The sequence below is a fragment of the Rana temporaria genome, chromosome 9 (assembly GCF_905171775.1).
Source record: "Rana temporaria chromosome 9, aRanTem1.1, whole genome shotgun sequence".
Lineage (NCBI taxonomy): Eukaryota > Metazoa > Chordata > Amphibia > Anura > Ranidae > Rana > Rana temporaria.
Genome location: NC_053497.1, coordinates 53,298,564 through 53,316,711, shown reverse-complemented (window position 1 = coordinate 53,316,711; position 18,148 = coordinate 53,298,564). Strand labels below are relative to the sequence as shown.

Genomic DNA, 18,148 nt, shown 5'->3' with positions numbered 1-18,148 from the left:
ATTTGCACTGCGGCCGCCCTGGACATGTGTGAACCGCCACCATTGAGAGCTGGTCATACTCGGTAAAAACCACATCCATTTCACACATATGTGAACGCGACCTCAGAGCGTCTCAATAGAAAAGATGGTCAGAGGTTCAACAATCTGTGAAAAGCTCTAAATTGTTGAACATTTTCAGAATAATGTTCCTCAATGTAAAATTGCAAAGGCTTTAACCACTTCAGCCCTGGAAGAATTTACCCCCTTCTTGACCAGAGCACTTTTTGCGATTCGGCATTGCGTCATTTTAACTGACAATTGCACAGTCGTGCAACGTTGCACCCAAAAAAAATTAATGTCCTTTTTTTCCCACAAATAGAGTTTTCTTTTGGTGGTATTTGATCACCTCTGCGGTTTTCATTTTTTGCGCTATAAAGAAAACAAAAAGCGTACATTTTGAAAAAAAAAAAAAGATTTTTTACTTTTTGCTATAATAAATATCCCCAAAAATATATATAAAAAAAACGAATTTCTTTCTCAGTTTAGCCTGATATGTATTCTTCTACATATTTTTGGTAAAAGAAAAAAAAATATTGCAATAAATGTATATTGAGTGGTTTGCGCAAAAGTTATAGCGTTTACAAAACAGAGGATGGCATTCTTATTATTCATTTTTTTTATTAGTAATGGCGGCAATCTGCAATTTTTATCGTGACTGCAACATTATGGCGGACACATCGGACACTTTTGACACTATTTTGGGACCATTGTCATTTATACAGCGATCAGTGCTATAGAAATGCACTGATTACTGTGTAAATGACACTGGCAGGGAAGGCGTTAAACACTAGGGGGCAATCAAGGGGTTAATGGTGTCCTAGGGAGTGATTCTAACTGTGGGGGGGTGGTCTCACTAGAACATGACAGAGATCACTGCTCCCGATGGCAGGAAGCAGTAGATCTCTGTCATGTTGCTAGGCAGGGAAATGCCTAGTTTACATAGGTCTCTCCTTGTTCTGCCGCTCCGTGACACAATCACGGGCATCCGGCGGACATCACGCGGGACCCGTGGGCACACTCACGCACGCGCCCACCATGCAACGATTTAAAGGCAATGTACAGGTACGTTGCTTTGAGCAGCCGTGCCATTCTGCCAACGTATATCGGCATCAGCCGGTCAGTAAGTGGTTAAATATATCATCATCTGCAGTACATAATATCAAATGATTCCAAGAATCTGGAGAAATCTTGGCGTGTTAATAAAATATGGGTTTATGAGACCATAAAGATGTAAAGCTATACAGAAAGCTGTAAAGGCAGTCTGCACAATGTTATAGATAATGGCCCAGATTCTCAAAGGACTTACAACGGCGCAGCGCCATGTACGCCGTCGTAAGTCCTAATCTGGCCCGTCGTATCTATGCGACTGATTCTTAGAATCAGTTACGCATAGATATCCATTAGATCCGACAGGCGTAAGCCTCTTACGCCGTCGGATCGTAACTGCAATTATTTTTTTGCCCGCTAGGTGGCGCTTCCATTGATTTCCCCGTTGAGTATGCAAATTAGCTAGATACGTGAATTCCCGAACGTACGCGTGGCCGACGCAGTAAAGTTACGACGTTTACGTTAGGCTTTTCCCGGCATAAGGTTGCCCCTGGGTCTATGAGGCGCAGCCAATGTTAAGTATGGCCGTCGTTCCCGCGTCGAAAATTTAAAAATTTACGTCGTTTGCGTAAGTCGTCCGAGAATGGGGCTGGACGTCATTTACGTTCACGTCGAAATCAATGACGTCCTTGCGACGTCATTTGGAGCAATGCACACTGGAAAATTTTAGGGAAGGCGCATTGCGCAGTTCGTTTGGCGCGGGGACGCGCTTCATTTAAATGAAACACGCTCCCTACCCACCGAATTTGAATTCCGCCGGGTGATTTACGGTACGCCACCGCAACTTTACAGGCAAGTGCTTTGTGAATAAAGCACTTGCCTGAAAAGCTTGCGGCGGCGTAACGTAAATGAGATACGTTACGCCCGCACAATTTTGCGCCCATCTACGTGAATCTGGGCCAATATGTATTCATGTATTAAGACTTGGCTATTCAACTATAGATGAACTCAATTCAATCCTCTTGTCTTAATTGTTAAGACCTAAATTTGGGGCATTTTTTTGTTTTGCATAGAGTGGAAAAAGTTATTTTTTCTTGTGACCCTGTTGAGGAGATTTTGCCATATTTTCCATCCTTGTTGTGATGCCCATCCAAGAAGTGGGGTGCGGTTGTCACAGGACAGCAAAGCAAAAACATCTATAACAACATTGTCAGCAGATTTTACTCTTGTTAAGAGTGGGGTAGATTCAGATAGAATTTACACCGGCGTATCCATAGATACGCCGCGTAAATTCAAATCTGCGCCGGCGTATCTACTTTCTGTATTCAGAAAGCTAGATACGCCGACATTAGCCTAAGATACGACTGGCATAAGTCTCTTACGCCGTCGTATCTTAGGGTGCATTCTCACGCTGGTCGCTAGGTGGCGCTCCCGTAGTTTTCAGCGTAGAGTATGCAAATTGCCTACTTACGCCGATTCACAAACGTACGTGCGCCCGGTGGTAGTTTTTTACGTCGTTTGCGTAAGTCGTTTTCGTCGTAACGTTGCTCCTGCTATTAGGAGGCGCAGCCAATTTTAAGTATGGACGTCGTTCCCGCGTCGAAATTTAAAAATGTTACGTTGTTTGCGTAACTCGTCCGTGAATAGTGCTGGACGCCATTTACGTTCACATCGAAACCAATGACGTCCTTGCGACGTCATTTAGCGCAATGCACGTCGGGAAATTTTAGGGACGGCGCATGCGCAGTACGTTCGGCGCGGGAACACGCCTAATTTAAATGATCCACGCCCCCTACCCGGATCATTTGAATTAGGCGGGCTTGCGGCGGGGGATTTACGCTACGCCACCGCAACTTTACAGGCAAGTGCTTTGTGAATCAAGCACTTGCCCGTAAAACTTGCGGCGGCGTAACGTAAATGTCATACGTTACGCCGCCGCAGATTTCCCCGATTCTACGTGAATCTGGGCCAGTGTCTTCCTCATCATAACCTCCCCCTTTCCTTCTTTGCAATACAAGTGTATGGACGCGTGAGAGGTGTGGCTATCACTCAGCTCTGCCAACATAGAGCATTGGAGTCGGAGGGCAGGAAGTTACATTTTCAGTAAGAGAAATGATTGGGTTTTAACCTCTTTGGAAATAATGTTTGCTTAGAGGTGTCACAACTTTCTCCCCCACTCACCTGAGCATAATGTTGTCAGTCACCTCTCTTCTCAGCTCGCTCAGAAACTTAATAGAGGCTTTCAGGGCAAGCTGGGCAGCCTGTTTGTGCAGGAAGTGGTGGGGGGAAAACATAGGCATGGCTGTGTCCTTGTTGATCCCTCCTTTTGCACTGAGCTCTTTGCTGTAGTCAAAGGGACCACCGTGACTGCATTTTCCTGTTGCAGATGGAAGAAAGATTAAAGTGTGACCTCTCTCAGACACACAAAACCTAAAACTCATGCAAAACTCTATCGCACAAAAAAAAAACAATGTCCAGTTTAGGGTGGACACTTTTCCAAAGTAGAAAGCTCCTCCAAGCCGTGTAATGAAAGAGAACGGCGTTCCAGCTAGGGCTTCTGTTAAAATATATGAAAACCCTCACCTTGTAAAACAACCCATTCTGTTTAACCACTTCCATACAGGGCACTTATACACCTTCCTGCCCAGACCAATTTTTAGCTTTCAGTGCTGCTGCACTTTGAATGACAATTACGCGGTGATGCTACACTGTACCCAAACTAAATTTTTATCATTTTGTACCCACAAATAGAGCTTTCTTTTGGTGGTATTTGATCACCTGGGATATTTATTTTCTGCAAATTTTTTTAAAAAATGACCGAAAATTTTGAAAAAAAAAGTTTTTTTTGTTTTGTTATAAAACATTGTAAATAAGTACGTTTTCTCCTTCACTGATGGGCACTGATGGTACTGCACTGACGGGCACTGATAAGGCGGCACTGATGGGCACCGATGAGGTGGCACTGATGTGGTGGCATTGATGGGCACTAATATGCGGCACTGATGGGCGGCACGGATGGGCACTGATAGGCAGCACGGATAGGCGGCATGGATGGGCTAGGATAGGCGGCACGCATGGGCACGAATAGGTGGCACAGATGGGCACAGATAGGCGGCACGGCTGGGCACGGACAGGCGGCACGGACGGACACGGATAGGCGGGACGGACGGGCACGGATAGGCGGCATGGACGGGCACGAATAGGCGGCATGGATGGGCACTGATAGGCGGCATGGATGGGCACTGATAGGTGGCACGGATGGGCATAGATGGGCACTATTGTATGTGTTGTACTAATGGATGCCAATCAGTGCCAAACAATGCCTGCCAATCAGTGATGCCCATTGTGGGCACTGATTGGCATTCATTGCGGCACTGATTGGCATCCATTTTCTGTGTCCTCCTCATCCCTGGTGGTCTAGGATGGCATCCTTTATTTTTTATTTTTTTTATTTCTGGCTGTCTATATGGCCATCCCTGGTGGTCCAGTGGGCATCCCTGGTGGTCCAGTGGGCATCCTCGGGGGGGCTGTGCTGATGATCGATCAGCACAAACCCCCCCCTGTCACAGGAGCAGCCTTACCGGCTTTTCCTATTTACATTGTGATTGGACACGGCTGATCACGTGGTAAAGAGTCTCCGTGAGAGACTCTTTACCTTGATTGGTGTTGCGGGGTGTCAGACTGACACCCTGCAACAACGATCGCCGCGATGCGCGCCCCCGGGGCCGCGCAGCGGCTTTAGAATCCTGAGGACGTCATATGACGTCCAGTCAGGATTCTACAACCACTTTGCCGCCGTCAATCTGTCATTGGCGGGCGGCAAGTGGTTAAAATAGAAATGAAAGGCTATATATATATATATATATATATATATATATATATATATGATTTTGATTAAGGATTTTGGAGAGCTGGGGGAGGAGAAACAGCAAGACACTGATCTTCCCAGTAAATAGTTGGGGAGGGTTGTCTGGACAAGTCTGATCATTGGAGGAGAGCCAATGCAGAGACGGACCTGTCAAAGCCCTGCTCTCGGCTATGGAGATCGGATGAAAACGGACCGCCTGTCCATTTTCATCCGTTCCTGGGCACATGCAAAAATGACCTATGCAAATAGCAGAGAAATAAGACAGCAGACAGAAATCGCATTCGAAGCTTTGGATTATGGCAGATACACACTATAGAAGGATATGATTTTTTATTTTTATTTTCATTTCAGAGGTTTGTAACCACTTTAAGGCATAGCATGTTTTAAAAATGTAACCACATAACACCTACCTTGTGGCTTCTCTGGTGTCTCTCCATAGTATCCAGATGTCAGGAGATGTCTCTTTTGGATGGCTGCTACAATGTTATTCTGGCAAGAGACAGTGCAATCTGTACAGGTCTGATCAGAGACTGAGCACCAAAGAAGAGAGACAAAGAGGTCACAGGGGGAAACATGGAGGTTATTAAGAGTGGGGAGAGACAGGGGAGCATACAGTAAATGGCTTAAGGGACACTCAATAAAAGGAGTAGAAGAGAATAGTTTAACTTTAAGAAATGTCTTATTTATTTGGATGATTGTAATCAATCTATATGGGATTTTCTTCACAATTATACTTACTTACAGATGCTGCATCTGTCCCATGTTGGCTCTAACGCTGAGAACCAAGTAATCCAACACTGTTGATCACTCGGTTCCCAGGGCTCCATCAGCAGAGAGCAGGTGACTGTCGGTCACCTGCGCTCTGCCCCCCCCCCCTGCTCACTGGACCGCTGGGCTTTGGAGGGGGCAGGAACTGCTGGCTCAGGCTCTCAGCGGTTCGCTGAGAAGCTGAGCTGGATGCCAGTCCAGGAATGTGAGCGGATTTAGACTCCAATGTTGCGATCTTGCTCGAGCCTGGATGGGCTCTGTAAAGTCAACAGACAGCGGACTTCTGTTGAACATGGTTTACAGGAGTGCAGAATAAACTGCACTCCTGTGATATACAGTGGAACCTCGGATTGCGAGTAACGCGGTTAACAAGTGTTTTGCAATACGTGTAATTAAAATAACAAATCCTGACTCTGTTTTTGATTTGTTTTGCAAAACGAGTAGGATTCAAGCCTCTGCGGTGTGCAGTACCGCATTTGGCCAGAGGTGCGGAGGCGCCAGAGCCGATCAGAGCCATTTGGAAATACAGTTGAACCTTGGATTACGAGCATAGTCCGTTCCAGGAGTATGCTCGTAATCCAAAGTACTCGCATATCAAAGCGAGTTTTCCCATTGAAGGCAATGGAAACGAAAATAATTTGTTCCGCATTGACTTCAATGGGATGCAATACCGAATGCGGCCAGAGGTGGAGGAGGCGCAAGAGAGCACCAAAAACGTCTGAAAAGACCGAGGACACTTCGGCTTGTTTCATGCGTCCCCATACCTCAGGCCAAATGAGGTATTGCAGACCAATGTTCGACTTTTCTCAGCCCCTTTGCCCCCGTACCTCAGGCCAAATAACGTACTGCAGGCCTATTTTCGGCTCTACACGGCTTCTGCACCCCCGTACCTCAGGCCAAATGAGGTACTGCAGACCTATTTAGCTTGAATTTTGCTCGTCTTGCGAGTCAACACTCGCAAACCGAGTCAGAATAAAAAATTTTTTAAAAAAAGTTGCAAATCAAAATGCTCTCAAACCAAGTTACTCTTAAACCGAGGTTCCACTGTACTCGGAAATACTCCATTCCCGAGTGTTTCCAAGCATTTACGAATGCAGAGTATTTTCGAGTCTCTTCGGCGCCCCCCACCTGCAGCCCCCCCCCCCAGTATTGCATGCCATAGAAGTCAAAGTGGAACAAATTATTTTCGTTTCCATTGACTTCTATGGGGAAACTCGCTTTGATATGCAAGTGTTTTGGATTACAAGCATTCTCCTGGAACGAATTATGCTCATAATCCAAGGTTCCACCGTATAGGAGGAGTACATCCCAACAAGCTTTGGTTGCACTTTTCCTTTAATGATCTCCTTTAATGTTTTAAAAGTCCCTTTTCTCCTACATTAATAGCTAGATTCAGGTAGCTGGGCGCATCTTTGAGGCGGCGTAGCGTATCGTATTTACGCTACGCCGCCGTAAGTCAGAGAGGCAAGTGCTGTATTCACAAAGCACTTGCCTCCTAAGTTACGGCAGCGTAGCGTGAATGGGCCGGCGTAAGCGCGCCAAATTCAAATGAGGATGAGGGGGGCGTGTTTTATGTAAATTACTCGTGACCCGACGTGATTGACGTTTTTTACGAACGACGCATGCGCCGTCCGTGGACATATCCCAGTGTGCATTGCTCCAAAGTACGCCGCAAGGACGTATTGGTTTCGTCATGAACGTAAATTACGTCCAGCCCCATTCACGGACGACTTATGCAAACAACGTAAATTTTTCAAATTTCGACGCGGGAACGATGGCCATACTTAACATTGACTAGTCCAGCTATTTGTTCGACTAACTTTACGCCGGGAATCGCCTTACGTAAACGGCGTATCTTTACTGCGACAGACAAGCGTACGTTCGTGAATCGGCGTATTTCGCTGATTTACGCATTCTAGGTGTAAATCAGCATTCACGCCCCTAGCGGCCGGCGGAACTAGACAGCTAAGATACGACGGCGCAGGCTGTTGTATCTTAGCTAGGTTTAAGTGTATCTCAGTTTGAGAATACACTTAAACATACGACGGCTTAGATTCCGAGTTACGACGGCGTATCTACTGATACGCCGGCATAACTCTTTGTGAATCTAGCCAATAGTTTGTAATTATATATGTACATGGAAGAAGCCATATTAGCTCATTCTACACACAGGTTCTTTTCCTGCGATGCAGTACTACACAATGGCTATAATTTACTGCTTCTTCTAACAATGCAAGTCTATGTATAGGATGACTCAATAAAAAAAATGCCCTCTCTGCGTGGTTTATATCTTATTTAAACAATGGTAAACTGGGACAGAGAATAATCACAATAACACAATGGGGGCTCCCTCTGATGTCTAATCTACACATTTCTATATTTATTACAAAAGCAAAAATATGAAAGAGGCACTTTGTAAAAATCTGTAGTTCAGAGATTTAAAGCTGGACACCGGGCTGTGTGAAAAAATGTCCCATGCTCGTTTTGTATAGGGGTAGAGGAATAGGCAACAAAACATACCTTATTCCTTGCACCCCCAGGAACTCCCCCAGGAACTGGCATTGTCCACCATGTAAGATGGGTCCTCGCCCACACTACATACAATGCAGGACTGCTGGTCTGAATTCGGAAGCGGCCATACAGCATAGGAAAATCCAGCGTGGGAGAGGAATAAGCTGAGCACTTATCCCTCCACCCCTACACAAAACAGGCATTAAACCTTTGTAATATTGGGGAAGGGAGGTGTCCACTGCAACAGGCCCACGGTCTGCGTTCGTGGACCGGCAACCGCATGCACCCACATGGCTGTCAAATTGGCAACAGCAGCTGCGTCCCAATGCAGGAAATGACACAGGGACTATTGGTGTGTAGGCAAGACTGATGAAAGTCAGCTTCATCGGATATCCGATGAAAAAATCCATCAGATTAGATTCCATCAGATATCCGATCGTGTGTACAGGGCATTTGAGTTGAAGAATGGGCCAAAATCACACCTGAACAATGCATGCGACTAGTTTCTACATACAGGAGGAGTCTTGAAGCTCTCATTATCGACAGAATCTTATATGAAGTACTAAACACATTTCAGTTATTCCTCGTACACACGATCAAAATTTCCGGTAGAAAAAGTCAGACGGAATTTTTTCATTGGATATTTCAACCGTGTGTATGCCCCATCTGACTTTTTCCGTCGGAAATTTGACAAAATTAGAAAGAGAACATAATCTCTTTTTTTCAGACGGAAAAAAATTTCTATTGGAAATTCCGTTCGTCTGTATGGAACTCCGACGGAGAAAAAAACAAGCATTGAACGTAATTTTTCTACTTATTATGTATGGAAGAGTATGGAAGAGCCCTGGGGCCATCATAAAATTCAGAATTCTGAGTTTCAAAGTTAGAATGCTGAGTTTCAAAGTCAGAATTCTGAGATTGAAAGTCAGAATTATAAATTAAAAAAATTCTACAGAATTCTGAGATTAAAAGTCGGAAATTTAAGTTTCAAGGTCAGAATTCTGAGATTTAAAGTCAGAATTCTAAGATTTAAAGTCAGAATTCTAAGATTTAAAGTCAGAATTCTGACTTTAAAATCTCAGAATTCTGACTTTGAAACTCAAAATTCTGACTTTTAATCTCAGAATTCTGTAGAATTTTTTTAATTTATAATTCTGACTTTCAATCTCAGAATTCTGAGTTTGAAAATCAGAATTCTGACTTTTTATCTCAGAATTCTGACTTTGAAACTCAGAATTCTGTATTTTTTTTTTTTTTATGATGGCCCCAGGGCTCTTCTATAATTATTCCCGCTGTATATAAGATAGGGGAAACTGTCAGATGGTTTAACAATGCAGCACCTACCAAAAACTCAAATATTATTTGAGGGTAGACTGAAAATTTCAGAGAATGAGTTTTGGCATTATAGATGTCCAGACAATTGATACTTATTGACACTCTGATCAATTAGATATAGAGGATATAGAGTAAAGTCACAGGCTGATTCAATGTAAGATGATGTCTTATACCTCCAGCAAGAGAAGAGATGTCTCTCCCCGGGGTGGCCAGGTCAGGATGGATGTCTGTGTTTCCTAGTTCCACCCAGTTAGTATGACTGTAGAAATCCTGCAAGAACAGTACAGAGAAATCACATGAAAGATAACTTAAAGGATATCTTGAAAGTCAAGTGAAATATTCACTTAAATTACAACTAGAAGGAAAAACTATTTTTTTTTTCATTATGTATAGAGTAAGGGAAGGTTATAATGCCTTTTTGTTGAATTTTTGCCATCTGTGTGCCATTGGGAAGATTTCCCTTCACTTCCTGTCCCATAGCCAAAACAAGAGGAAATCTCTCCAAAGGGAGGGAATACCTTGTTGTCACCAGGTCACCATTACTAGTGGCTCCATTGGAAGATTTCCACTGTTCTGAGGACAACAGTGGTTTTATTTTACATGTAATAATGTTAAATAAGACAAATAGAGAGGATGAATCTTACTATCGGGGGTACAGACAGCAATAAAAGAACCTACATTGAGACCTTGGATTACAAGCATAATCCGTTCCAGGAGAATGCATGTAATCCAAAGCACTCGCATATCAAAGCGAGTTTCCCCATTGAAGTCAATGGAAACAAAGATAATTAGTAGGGCTGCACCGATATATCGGCGACCGATAAATATCGTCCGAAAATAGCATGTTTGGGGAAATGCCGAAACAACTAAAGAATTGCTGATAATGACCCACCTCCACAATCTGCACGTACCCGGCGGCGGCGTCAGCCAATAGCCATCACACTGCGGCTGCCAGTGCCACCAACACTTCCCTCCGGCTCCTCCTATGTTTAGAGCGGCCCTGCTCCCCTCCCAGCGGCGTGACGTATCTCAGGGGTCATGGCCGTAGGCGGGAGGGGATGGGAGGAGGAGCATGGGAGGAGCCGAGCCCGAGGAGAGCGGCTGTTCAAGTTCCAAGAGGAGGCGGAGCCAGCGCCGCCGAGGAGGAACAAGAACGACGATACAGACGATACAGTCAGTGCCACCACCATTGCCAGCAAGTTCAACAAGTAAGATTAAGACACAAACACTACTAAGGCATATTAGGCTGAGATGCATAGGGAATGTTATGCAGCCATCTGACTACAGTGCAGTTTGATGTATGCAGATTATGAACTGTGACTGTCATTTTGATTTTCTTAGTATGCAGCATGGCGGGGGGGGGGGGGGGGGGTAAATGTACTGGCCCAGATTCAAGAAGCAATTGCGCCCGTGTAACCATAGGTTACACGGCGCAATTGCTTACTTGCTCCGGTGTAACGAGTGCTCCTGATTCAGGAACCTCGTTACACCGACTGCAGCCTAAAATCTGCGCGGCATAAGGCTCTTATGCCACGCAGATTTTAGGCTGCATTCTTGCGTGGGCCGCTAGGGGGCGCTCCCATTGTGATCAGCGTGTAGTATGCAAACTGCATATTACCACTGATTCACAAACTTGCGCGGGCCCTGCGCAAGCCAGGTACGGAGTTTCCGTACGGCAACTTTAGCGCAAGGCTGCCCCTTCTAATAGCCAATGCTAAAGTATAGCCGCCGCTCCCGCGACGTGAAATTAGAATTTCACGTCGTTTGCGTAAGTGATTCGTGAATGGCGCAGGACGCCATTCACGTTCACTTTGAAGCAAATGACGTCCTTGCGACGTCATTTGCCGCAATGCACGTCGGGAAAGTTTCCAGACGGAGCATGCGCTGTACGCTCGATGCGGGAGCGCGCCTAATTTAAATGATTCCCGCCCCCGGCGGGATCATTTACATTGCGCGCGCTTACGCCGGGCAATTTTGCCGGCGCGCCCTCGCAATTTACGGAAGCTACTGCTCCGTGAATCGAGGGCAGCGCAAAATATTTGTGGGGGCGCAGGGCAAAATCGTTGCCCTGCTCCCCCGCAAATATCGCGCACATGTACCTGAATCTGGGCCACTGTCTGCCACCACTGGTCATAGTAACTGATGTAATAAATCAATGAAGCTAATTAAAATGTCTCATGTAAAACATACAATTATTTAAAAAATAATTGTAATAGGGGGAAAAAAGAAAAGTAATTTTCGGTTTCGGTTTCGGCCTGACATTTTTTTATATTTCGGTTTCGTTTCGGTTCTGAAATTTCCATTTCGGTGCACCTCTAATAATTAGTTCCACATTGACTTCTATGGCATGCAATACCGCATGTGGCCAGAGGTGGGGGAGGCCGGAGAGCCTCGGAAATACTCGGGGACAGCGCGGCTGAACTCAGAAACACTCGGAAACTGAGTATTTCCAAGTATTTCCGAGTGATTACGAGTATTTCCAAAGGACTCAGAGCGGCTCCCGCACCTCTGGCCAAATGCGGTACTGCACACTTCATTGGCTTGAATCCTGCTCATTTTGCGAGACAACACCTGCAAACTTTTTTTTTAGTTCGTCTTTCAAAACGCTCGTTACTCCTTAAAGCGGAGGTTCACCCATACCCTACACATTTTCCCCTTCGCTTTATGCTCGTTTTGTCTAGGGGAATCGGCTATTTGTATTAAAATATGATCCGTACTTACCCGTTTTCCGCCACTTTCCGCCACTTCCGGGTATGGGCTGCGGGACTGGGCGTTCCTTCTTGATTGACAGTCTTCCGAGAGGCTTCCGACGGTCGCATCCATCGCGTCACGATTTTCCGAAAGAAGCCGAACGTCGGTGCGCAGGCGCAGTATAGAGCCGCACCGACGTTCGGCTTCTTTCGGCTACTAGTGATGCGATGGATGCGACCGTCGGAAGCCTCTCGGAAGACTGTCAATCAAGAAGGAACGCCCGCTCCCGAAGACCCATACCCGGAAGCGGCGGAGAAGATGCATCTCGAAAACGGGTAAGTACGGATCATATTTTAATACAAATAGCCGATTCCCCTAGACCGAACGAGCAGGAAGCTAAGGGAAAAAAAAAAAAAAGAAATGGTTGAACTCCCGCTTTAACCAAAGTTCCACTGTATTTTGAAAACAAAAACTGCACTTAGTTCAAAATGTGAATATATAAAAATGTGTATAACTGTACAGCAGCATTCATTAGTATCGGAATACAAGATGACCACAAAAATATGTATACACAAAACTGCGGTGCTCCTTCCATAAAAACCTGACAGGTGTTCTAATCCCTCTCCACTCTATCCAAAACAAAAACAAAAAGTTATATCTGTTGCATTTTTTTTTTGTTTTGTTTGTGTTTTTTAGACATGTATTTTAGATATTTAACTTGAGCAATGCTAATTCTGCTCACTATGGGAGGATAGTTAAAAGAAGAGCTCCAGATGATTCACAGTTCCTGTGTGCTGTGTGAAGGGGGGGGGGTGTCCCTTCCCTCCAATCAGCTTTCAGAGCTCTCCTCACTGAACTATGCAAAGTGTAATTTCAGCTCTCCGCCTCCTTTTTCAGCAGATAAACAGGTACAATGTATGTAGGAGGATTTGTTTTATCTCTCTGTGTATCACCTGAGGATAGTCCCTTCACTGGGTATATGTAAGGGTTCGCAACCACTTTAATTATTTTTATTGTCCATAAGTAGGATAAATTACCTGCAGTGCATGCAGTGTCTGTCCCAGTATCTCCCTTGCACCTTCATATTCCTTGGCGCTCAAGTAGCTCAACAGCTGCTCCCTGGCCCGCAGCAAGAGGCTGTTGCCCTGTCTGACCCTCTCAGAGTCAAAGTGACGTACAGGATCATTGCGTGTCAAATTAAGGAAATCCATGTTGGCGTTGGCACTGACGATCTGACGCATAGAGGCACGGTATTGGCGCAAGGATACTTCATCTCCATAATATGCCGTAAGTATTTCATCTGGGGTCAGGGTCTTGTCCTACAACAGCCGGGAAAAAAAAGATTAACAGGAAATTATAAGAAGCATAGAGAAATAAAATCTAAAAACCAGACTGGACAATCTTACCTGATTTTTTAATTTATTAAAGGTGAAGTACAGCCAAAGATCCTTTGGTTGTACTTCTCCTGTGGATCACAGGAGGGCAGTGTGTGCCCGCTGTCAGCTGACATTACAGAGCCAGTCCAGGCTCAGGAAGGTTTGTGACCATATAGTCAGGATCCTCCCACAAGCCTGGACTGGGACCTGGCTCAGCCTCTCAGCGAGCTGCTGAGAACCTGAGCCGGCCACTCTCGCCCCTTCCACAGTCAGCTCTTCAGTGAGTATGGGAGGGGGGGCAGAGCAGACAGTGAACAGCTCTCCGCTCAGAGAGCTTTGAGAACCGAGTGGTCAAACACAGGTTGTTAGAGTTGTTAGATGCACAATCGGGTGTTTTTTTTTAAATCGTTGCCGTACATGCCGTTTTAGAGATATATGTTCTCTTTCGGCAACTCGTGACGCGCTGTATGCGACGGTCGGAAGCCTGTCAATCAATTAGGAACGCCCAGTCCCGCAGATTATACCCGGAAGCCGCGGAGAACATATATCTCTAAAACGGTATGTGCATCTAACAACTCGCCTGAATCTAATGTTAAAATTTTTTTTTGGGGTGAACCCCCGCTTTAAAGGGTTTGTAAAGGTAAAAAAAAAATCCCTAAATAGCTTCCTTTACCTTAGTGCAGTCCTCCTTCACTTACCACATCCTTCAATTTTGCTTTTAAATGTCCTTATTTCTTCTGAGAAATCGTCATTTCCTGTTCTTCTGTCTGTAACTCCACACAGTAATCAGAGGCTTTCTCCCTGGTGTGGAGAAAGCCTCTTGAGGGGGGAGGGGGCGATCAGGAGTGTCAGGACGCTCTCTACTTTGCAGATAGAGAAAGGAGCTGTGTGTTAGTGGGCATCCTGACACTCCTGCTCGCCCCCTCAAGAAGCTTTCTCCACGCCAGGGAAAAAGTGTTGCATTACTATGTGGAGTTACAGACAGAAGAACAGGAAGTGAGGATTTCTCAGAAGAAATAAGGACATTTAAAAGCAAAATCGAAGGATGAAGTAAGTGAAAGAGGCAGGGTCGGCCCTATGATGGGATCGGGTGGTACCATGGGTACCAGGCAGCACTTTTAGGGGGGCAGCATACTGATGCCCGCCAGCCTGTTCCGCCAGCTCCGCTACCCAAATAAAATTGATGTCCTTTTTTTCCCCACAAATAGAGCTTTCTTTTGGTGATATTTGATCACCTCTGCGTTTTTTTATTTTTTGTGCTATAAATATATATATTTTTTAACTTTTTGCTATAATAAATATCCCCAAAATTTAGAAAAATAAACAATTTTCTTCAGTTAAGGCCAATATGTATTCTTCTACATATTTTTGTTACAAAAAAAAAACACAATTAGCGTACATTGATTAGTTCGCGCAAAAGACATTGTGGCCGCCGGCAATTCACAGGTCCCTTTATACTCCTGGATACACGTATAGAGCCATGGCAGGTCCTTTTATACGCCTATATGCATGTATAGAGCCATGACAGGTCCTCTTTATACTCATACATGTAGAGAGCAATGACATGTCCTCTTTATACTCCTTTATACATGTATAGAGCCATGACGGGTCCCCTTTAGTTATCATGATATAAAATAATGAATGTGGGGGCCTTTTGGTTAGCATGATTTTTTTTCTGGGGGGGGGGGGCAGCGTTTCATTCTTGGTCCCAGGCAGCACAAGTCTTGGGCCGGCACTGGAAGGAGGACTGCACTAAGGTAAAGGAAGCTATTAAGGGATTTTTATTTTTACCTTTACAAGAGGCATTTATCTAAAATGACTAAATGAAAGCACACAGATAAAAAACAATAAAACAATTGTTCAGACTGTACCTATTCCTGATTCTATACTTGTACGATTTGCCAAGTAGATTAGAACATGATGACAGACAGTGTCTGTCTGACTATAGAAGGGAAACCCCTTTGTGTGATTGCAGTACCATGGATAGCAGCCTCCGGGCCGGTCATACAGCTGTGTCTCTTGGCCGTGGACCAGCTCTATTGATTCATATGGTGAGTCAGCACCAGCCAGACTCCTCCGATAATAGATGTCTCTTGAAGGATCCTACATCGCTGGCTAGCACAGCAGGGGGGAATTCACAATACTAGAATATAATTGCCCCCGCCATCTCCCCTCATTATTTTTTAATGCACCTGCTCCCTTCTCCACCTCCCATCCCCCATCTCTTATATCCTTTTCATGTCTATAGCTCATGGATCACAGGGGTGGGTAATAAGAGTCAGAGAAATATATCTACAATTAGAAACCTTGATAAGAAAACAGCCAGCAGTTTAATTCCATGCTTGATCCCATGACTGAGCAAGATAAAATACAGAAAAATTCTAAATAAAATAATGTACAATCAACCTAAAGGGAAAAACACACACAAAACATTGAAACCCAACTCCATTTTTTAAACTAAATAGGAAAAAAGAGGAAAACAAAAATTAAGAGAGAAAGGCATAAAAGGATATATTTATATCACACTGACCTCAATGCGATCAATACAACAATAATTTCAGGATCACTTCCTTTTTAAATGCAGTTCTTTCTCTTTTAATTTTTGATTGATAATATACGTGTGAATTAATCGTAATTAACTCATGGAACAGATACTCTGTTGCAGAGAGGGGACCTTTCATGTTCCGATTACTGTCTGTGACCCTGTTGGGGACAAGTCCCCTCATTTTCAGTTTAACAACTTCAGCCCCGGAAGATTTGGCTGCACAATGACCGGGCCACAATTGCGCAGTTGTGCGATGTTGTACCCAATTATTTGACAGCGGTTTTTATTTTTTGCGCTATTAACAAAAAAAGACTGCCAATTTTGAAAAAAAACACAATATCCTTTACTTTTTGATATAATAAATATCCCAATTTAAAAAAAAATAAAAATCCTCCGTTTAGGCCAATATATATTCTTCTACATATTTTTGGTAATAAAAATCACAATAAGCATATATAGATTGGTTTGCGCACAAGTTATAGCATCTACAAAGTATGGGAAAGATTTATGGCATTTATATGGCGTTTTTATTTTTTTACTAGTAATGGCGGTGATCTGCGTTTTTTTTTGCGGTATTGCGACATTGCGTCGGACACGTTTGACAAATTTTTGGGACTATTTTTGCTATAAATATGCACTGATTACTATGTAAATGTCACTGGCAGGGAAGGGGGTTAACACTAGGGGGCAATCAAGAGGTTAACTGTGTTCCCTATTGTGTGTTCTAACTGTGGAGATGGATGGGACTAACTAGGAGAAATGACAATTTGTGGTTTCTACTTTGTAGAAACACACGCTCTCTCATCTCTCCTCTGACAGCATGGGGATTTGTGTGTTAACACACACAAACCCCGCGCTGCTGCTCGTGCACGAGATCGCGCGTGGCCAGCGGCGATCGCGTCCGCCGGGCCACGCGCAGTGGACGCGCATGCCTCCACCGGTCCACGGGTTGCAGGAACGGAACAGTGTTGATACAGGAATCCCTCCTGCTGGGCCATTGTATTCTCCCATCAACTCATCAACCCAACAACCATCACCCAAAGTTAGAGGTCATTTATTCTTCCAAAGCAAATACACTTTTGCACACTGGTACTGACTAGTATTCCGATGTTTCTCTTCCCCCTCAACTTCTCTCCATCAGTCACCTAATGTCACCCCAGTGCTGAGAAATAAGGGCGGAGATGGTCAAACAAGAATGCTGTGGAGGCAACAGACATCCTCCTTATTAACTGATGACGTCATTGGTTGTTAGGATGCCTGTGTCTAGAAAGTCGTAATGGTGTATAATGAAAACTCGTAGCTTTGTGTAACTAAAAGTAAGGCTTCGTCCACCTACTTAGACTTTGCCTGGTTGAAAAAAGCTGCTCTATATAAACGAGATCATCCCTTTACCTTTTCATTTCAATAATTGTTATTACAATTTTAAGCACAATACAAAAAACTTATACTTGAATATTATCAGGTAATCACCAAACCGAGGATGCATTAAAGAAGGCCCTGACCGGCTGTACAGAAGAGCTACCTCCAAGAAGTTTCAGGCCTTGCAATCTGGGTCTACTTGTTAGCATGACCATGTTTCTAAGGCCATAGGTATCGACCACTAGGCACCCAAATATTCAACAAATTGGAAAAATTATTAAGTGACATTACAGCAAGCTGTCGGTCATGCTTCTTTCTAGAACAAGGTGAAATATAACATTAGCATCTACAATGGATCTTGATACCTCAACCCAAGGGGTCCCGATCGCGAGACAATAGAACAATTGGGGAAGATGTATGGTCCCCCCTCAACATCCCACCAAAACATTTATCAATATGGTACGACAGAACCAAAATCAAGGTAGCAAGAATTGAAAGAAAAAAAAGTAAAGGAGGAAAGAAAAGAGAAAAGTAGAAGACAATCAAAGTAGAGTAGGTCCCCTTAGCACAGGCTTCCCTTCGCAAGGCGGCCCAGTGTCTAGGGAGCAT

At 44.4% G+C, this 18,148-nt stretch overlaps 1 protein-coding gene across 1 annotated transcript in view; it reads right to left on the bottom strand.

Annotated features, from left to right (window-relative positions):
- Positions 1-18,148, bottom strand: part of VWA7 (von Willebrand factor A domain containing 7) — a 72,556-nt gene that overhangs the window by 27,964 nt on the left and 26,444 nt on the right. The window contains exons 3-6 of the mRNA XM_040323489.1: positions 13,297-13,578; positions 9,742-9,838; positions 5,365-5,484; positions 3,268-3,463 (exon numbers count right to left, since the gene is read on the bottom strand). Of these exons, the coding sequence (XP_040179423.1) occupies positions 3,268-3,463; positions 5,365-5,484; positions 9,742-9,838; positions 13,297-13,578 (695 nt within the window). The remainder of the gene's footprint in view (positions 1-3,267; positions 3,464-5,364; positions 5,485-9,741; positions 9,839-13,296; positions 13,579-18,148) is intronic.